This window comes from Cervus canadensis, chromosome 25 (genome assembly GCF_019320065.1).
Source record: "Cervus canadensis isolate Bull #8, Minnesota chromosome 25, ASM1932006v1, whole genome shotgun sequence".
Classification (NCBI taxonomy): Eukaryota; Metazoa; Chordata; class Mammalia; order Artiodactyla; family Cervidae; genus Cervus; species Cervus canadensis.
This window is the reverse complement of record NC_057410.1, coordinates 913,216-919,444: the sequence shown is the minus strand read 5'-3', so window position 1 is coordinate 919,444 and position 6,229 is coordinate 913,216. Positions and strand designations below refer to the sequence as shown.

General features: G+C 51.4%; 1 protein-coding gene and 1 long non-coding RNA gene across 3 annotated transcripts; one reads left to right on the top strand and one right to left on the bottom strand.

Annotated features, from left to right (window-relative positions):
* Window positions 1-347: 347 nt before the first annotated feature.
* Window positions 348-3,767, bottom strand: COQ10A (coenzyme Q10A). The gene is made up of 5 exons (XM_043446685.1): window positions 3,421-3,767; window positions 2,718-2,864; window positions 1,739-1,931; window positions 1,403-1,504; window positions 348-1,145 (listed from the first exon to the last, which is right to left on the bottom strand). The coding sequence occupies exons 1-5, from the start codon at window positions 3,540-3,542 to the stop codon at window positions 978-980; spliced, it is 732 nt and encodes a 243-aa protein (XP_043302620.1). The 5' UTR covers window positions 3,543-3,767; the 3' UTR covers window positions 348-977.
* On the top strand, window positions 2,789-6,229 carry LOC122427310. Of its 2 annotated transcripts, none has more exons than XR_006265390.1 (3): window positions 2,789-3,299; window positions 4,180-4,265; window positions 5,222-6,229. It is a non-coding gene; the product is annotated as an uncharacterized LOC122427310 (long non-coding RNA). The 2 variants fall into 2 exon arrangements; XR_006265389.1 differs by having other exon boundaries at window positions 2,792-3,299; window positions 5,227-6,229.

The following is a 6,229-nucleotide window of genomic DNA, read 5'->3' as shown; positions in this document are numbered from 1 at the left end:
TCCAGAGGGCTCTGGAGCTTTGCGGAATGCCGATCCTTCTTTGCTGCCTCCCTTACAGATCCCCCAGAATACAAGGTGGTCTGGAGGGCATCAGTTATGTGGGAGGTCTGAGACCAGATCACTGTCCTGAGACTCCTGCTGCAACTGACCTTCTGAAAAAGTCTATAAATAGGCAAGGGAGTGGGTACTAGGTCCTGGCTTGTAGAATGTGCTACTATAGTTAGCAGGGACGCTATGTCCAAGAGGCCTTCTTGCACCTTCACTCCCCTAGGGAGGGAAGCCATGACTTTCTTCTGCTCTGCTCTATCTACATTGTTCCCCCAAGAAGCAATATAAAAGAGCCAGAGTCACACTGTCACAATTAATTTATTGACATTTTATAAAAACTCGGGCCAAGCAGGAGACAGCCCAGGGGTACAGCTGTTCGGTGCTCCTGCTCCTTGCCCTGGGGCCCTGATGGCTGAGACAGTCCCTTGCTCCACTAGCCAGGCAGCCTGGGAGTGAGCTCATGGGGATTTCGAGCTGCGGCCAGATCTCAGGCACCTCCTGAGGCATTTCAGACAGGCAAGGTTATTGACCACCCAGTAGCTCTGTGTCAGAAGGAAGAGTTCAGTTTCTTCAGTCCTAAGAAAAGCTGCTTTCTTCCCCCGGTCAGACACTAAGGCACCTTGACAAGAGCTCAGAGGCGACCGTGCAGCCGCGACTGTAATTCAGTGTGAGACGGTGGCAGGCTTCAGGCATGTGGTGCTCTCAGGATAACCCTGACCCTTGCCTAGGCTTGTCTCCTTTCCATACCTCCTTGCCTTTTCTTTCCCCCGGCATTTCTAGCCAGCTCAGAGCCCGATTTCGGGGGGTTTGAGAGGGAGAACAGCAATACGAACATGGACTCTTCTCTCAGATTGGACCAGGAGCCAAATAAATAAGAAAATTGGGTGAGGAGGGGGAGGCGAGGCGAGGCTAGGGAACAATCCTTTGCCTCAAGCCTGGTGCACCTCATGAAACATCATTTCACGGGGGACAGCTGTTTCTGGACCAAACTTGGTTGCTGCCCGGCGCTCGAAGGCAGCGACATTCTTTTTGACAACCTCATCAAAAAAGATGGTGGCCAGCTGGGAGTGCAGCAGAGAGCGAAATTCAAAGGAAATCTGGGAATGGGTAAGAGACAGTCAGAAACTCTTCAAAACCATGTTGGATAGTCCCTGACCGATGCACGGCTACCATGCAGTGCCTTTTCCTCCCCCCCACTCCTGTTCCTTCCAGCTCCCTAGGGCCGACTACAGACTACAAGTGTGATGCAGGCTCACCCCTGCGGAGAGTGTCATTGGCTTGGGAAATAACTGTCACAGCGCCTCGGCTCAGCCCCCACAACGCAGCTGTGGCCCCGTGTAGCCTCCTGACTCACCGAAAAGTCCACAGTGCAAGTTCGAGGATAGGCAGGAATTCCAGGGCTGAATCGCCAGATGGTCTCTAAGTGGTTGAAGAGCTTGCCATCAGTGCAAACAGCCTGGAACAGGACAGGTAGTTAAAGAATATCACAATGGAATGAGACCTATAATCAGGTGTAGGAAGCTATACGAAGGAACTGGAAGCCATTTTCCTTTCCTTCAAATATTAGGGAAATATCTGACACATGGAGATAGAAAAATCATCATAAGGAAAGCCAAAATAGCCCTTGAATGTAAAAATTCCACAGAACACAGAAAAAACTTCCTGATCAATCACTCCCAATCAGCCTCACCTTGACCATATGAGGTTTGACCATGGAAACAGCAGAAGTGTAACGTTCCACCACAGGTGGAAAGCCAACCTCCAACTGGGCCTTCAAGTGACCTTTGCGGCTGGATACCACCAGAGACTTCTTACACCAGGGCACAAACTCACGGTACTCCTGAACATTGGCTACCACCTCGTACATCTCCTGCATTGAGTACCTAGGGGAAGGGGTCACAGAGGCCAAGAAGCTGCCAGTGGGCTCAGGTTCCTCCTCGCCATAGGCGCCCTCCCCTCACACCTTTGCCCACCGATCATGTACCTTCACGAACTAAAGATCCCAAATAAGCCCCCATGAATGATTTTGCAAAAGCAAATGTCCAGATTTCCATGATGTTAATGCATCTCAAGTCTTGCCATTTAGAGAGTGTTTTTGCATTTACTATCTATTTTGATCCTTAAAAGGGTCATGTCGGGAGAACAGGGATGACTGGTGATTCACACAGGGATGCAGATCCCAGCTCTATAACTTTTTGACAAAGCGGCCCTAGGAAAATTATTGTCTCCATTTATCTCCTCTGCGAATCATAAGTAATAATAGTAATTGATTCATAAGTTTGTTGAGAGGATCAAATGAGAAAACCTGTGATAAAACACCTAAACAGCCTAACTGATTGGCAGCAGTTAAGTGTTCAATAAGTGTTAACTCATATTTGCTCAGAATACCTAAAGTCAGGTCAGTAAAGAAACAGTACCCTGTTGTCTTGTGTTATTGTCCAACTCTAGGCACGTTTCACAAAGTACCTGCACGGCAACCAAGAAGAGGGGAGTTAAGGTTGGCAGGCTGCCAGAGGCCGGTGAAGGATCAGTAGTACCACTGGGGAGAGTGGGGTGGCCGGGGGTGAATCTTGCCCGCTATGGCTACCCTTACATTCTACCCTGGACATGGTGTTTTGTTTGTCGGGAAAAGGAATGTGGAGGGACATTGGACAGGAGAGGATGCTCACCCCATGATCCGACGCTCAGAGTAAGCCTTTCGCTTGTTGGTGAAGGGGGCAGCAAAGCCCATGAAGGACCGGCTGGGAGGTAAGCCAGACTCAGTCGCCAAGACCTGGGCAGCCCGGGGCAAGAAGAAGCTGCAGGAAATCGGAAATCTAAGGCCAAAAGGAAAGGAGAGACAGTCAAGATTCTTTCCCTGTGGTCCTCAACCGTTCTCAGGTGCAGAGGAAGAGGGGCGCATCCCAGAGGAAGGTCGTCCTAACCAGCTTTCCCCCTAGCACCTGCTGCAGCCCGCCAGGCTCCCCGGCCAGGCAGTCACGAGTGCGAAAGGTCGAGGGCGGCTGAGGACAGTGCCGAGGGAGGAGATGGGAAAAAGAGGGGTGCGTGCGAAGCGCCAGCTGCCTTTGACCGGAGGCTACGCTCCTGCTGAAAGCAAGGACTCTCGGGATGCCTTACAGCCCCCGGGGCCTCGCAAGCCGGCGGCTGCCAGGGCACCGGCGACCGGCAAGATGTGGTTGGACACACCTCGGGGACTGCCTCGCGAATAATTTGCAAAAGCATTTCCCCAAAGCAACACATTAGACCCCAGGGTAAGATCACCGCCGCCCTCCCATCGCGCTTGCAGCCAGAGATGCAACTCTCCGCCGCGGAACTTCGGGGTCCCGGGTGACCCCCTCGGCTCCAGCGCGGACGCCCGCACCTCCCTCTCACCTCATTGGTCCCAGGGGTCGCGGAGGGCCCGGGGGCGGAGCCCGGCGCGTCGAGAGGCCGCAGCAGCCCCGGGCCGCGGCGCGCGTCCCGGCAGGGAGTCGCCGCGCGCCCGCCGAGGCCATGCGCGCGACCCTCCCTCGCCCTCTCTGCTCTGACAGCGGCCGCGCCCTCCTCACTGCAGAGGGAGGGCGGAAGGTTAGCCGCGGTCGGGCGGGCGCAGGGCCCGCGGGCGCAGGGGCGGCGCGGGGCGGTGGCTGTTCTCGCCCAGCTCCCGCCCGGGCGGCCGGGTAGCCTAGAACTGAAGCGGCTCCCGCCGCTCCCGCCGCTCCCAGTACCCCCCACGTCACGCCGTTGCCATGGCTAGGGACCGGGAGAGGGGGAAGGAAGGGGACCACGCGGCCTGTCGGGAGATGTAGTTTCACACCTCTGGCGAGAGAGGGCGAGGGCGCTGGAGCGGGTATTTGAGAAGCTGCAGACATCGCCCGGTGGAGCGAGGTCAACAGGCAAGCTACTCGCGGGGTCTGATCACGGGCCTGATACATAAGCACAGAGGTGGCTTTAGTGGCCGCGTCAGCAGCAGATACCCTCGGTCTTCTGCACGTCTCCTAGAAGCCTGTACTAAATTTTGCCTTGTTTATAGTTAGAAGTTCCATTCATCTTTAGAGCCAGCATAGCGCCTAGTGCAGTGCTTTGAGACAGAAAATTAATGTTCCAAGATCTGGGCTAAGACTTTGCATCATTTTCTCTTAATAATTATAGAAAGCAGTGGAAGTGAGAAGGAACAGACTTACTTTTATGATAGATAGAGAACCATCTTTGCCTGGAGAAGTGTGCGCTTGATAGAGGTGAGACCTCATGGGCCAGGAAATGTCACAACACTGCTTTCAGTCGTGATACAAGGGTAGAAAAAGTGTCCTTGATAAAAGTGGGGCGAACAGATGGAAAAGAGAGAGAAATCAACAATTAGAGACTAGATCTAGGTGGGTACAAGAGCCCTTGCAATTCTCCCACGGTGGAGGGCACTTTAAGAACAGTGGTGTTTGCTGTTGCATTTAAAGATGTTTACACTATTACCGTGCAACCCCCTTCCCTGCTTTAGTCTTGAGAGCGTAAATCTAGTCATGTTCCCCACATCCAGGATCTTAACTGAGTAGTGTGGTGTGGCTGCTGCTTCCCAGATGGCGCAGCGGTAAAGAATTCACCTGCCATTGCAGGAGACGGAATAGACAAGGGTTTGATCCCTGGGTGGGGCAGATCGCCTGGAGGAGGGAAATGGCAACCCACTCTAGTATTCTTGCTTGGAAAATTCCATGGACAGAGGAGCCTGGTGGGCTACAATACATGGGGTCACGAAGAGTCACGACTGAGCGACCGAGCACATACCAGACTGTCCTGGGGTTGCGGATGGAAGAATGAAATGGTTAATGATGGTGTTGCCCTTAGGATCTGCAGAAGTCCACCACATACAAACCTTCAGGTTGTGAACTTTCAAAGATGCATGTGTGCGCGCACACTCCCAGGCACAGAAGGCAGGTCATGTGCGTGCAACCTCCGTAAGTGGTTGTGCTTCCGTGTACTGTACGGTGCTGCATAGAGGACAACCGTAGTGTATCTTTTTTTTTTTTAGTTCTCCCACTTTATTGCTACCAACCCATCTCCCTCCATCCTCATGCACACACACTCAGTCATGTAACCCCATGGACTGCAGCCCGCCAGGCTCCTCTGTCCATGGACTTTTCCAGGCAAGAATACTGGAGTGGGTTGCAATTTCCTTCTCCACATAGAGTATCTTTATTTCAAGTCCAGGATGTCCATAACCAAGTGTGAAAGTGGTGGTGATGTAGCTGGTACTGCTAAGAAGCACCAAGGGATTGCGATGGAAACAAAAGTGAAAGTAATTGAGAGAACGGAGTGACAAGGGGAAGAAGTAACTGAAGAAGCAAAGAGACTCACGATGCAGGAAACAGCAAGGGGATTTTCTTTACCTGAGGAGGCACTGTTAGTTTTGAGGTGCCGGACCTGAATGTAGAATGGTACACGAAGGTTGCAGCAGCCGTTCAGAATGCAATCCAGTGCTACCGCGTCATGTATGATGAGAAAAAAAAAAAGAGCTACTATTTGGTCATCACTGGATCATTTTTTCAAGAAGGTAGATAGAATTGACTCCGGCAAGGAACCAAAACTTGTGCCATCAACGCAGGCAGGAGTGAAACAGCAGCTTGCCCTCACCCCCAGTTGCTGACAATCATTCAGCTCTACCATCCCTCACCTCCTCCGCCTCCTTCAGCCAGTAACTCTTCTTGCTTTTCACGCAATGATGCCAGCCCCAGTATGCCAGCTGTCGTATTGTACTACTTTACTTTCAAGATATTGGACTGTAAGGTTAAAAATCTTTTATTTTTTGTTTGTTTTTGTTTTATTTGTGTGAAAAGTACTATAAACCTGTTTCCATACAGTACTATATAGCTGGTTGTGTTAACTGAGTACTTAGACTAACTTTGTTGGACTTACAAACAAATTGGACTTATAAACACGCTCTCAAAATGGAACTCATTTTTATGTAGGGGACTTGCTGTAACTGGAAGGGAAGAGAGACAGCTTGTCCAGAAATAAGGCCCTGAAAACAGATATAAACCTTCCAACTTCCCCACCCTTTGAGACTGACATTTATTTGGGGGATTTCAGTGGATATAGATTGATTTTTTAAAGTTTGGGCCATTTTGTCTGGATTTCAAGAAGAGGGATCCTCCCTTGAACCGTGGCTTACATTTGCCATTTTGCAAGGAAGGCATTTCAATCCTAACTTTGT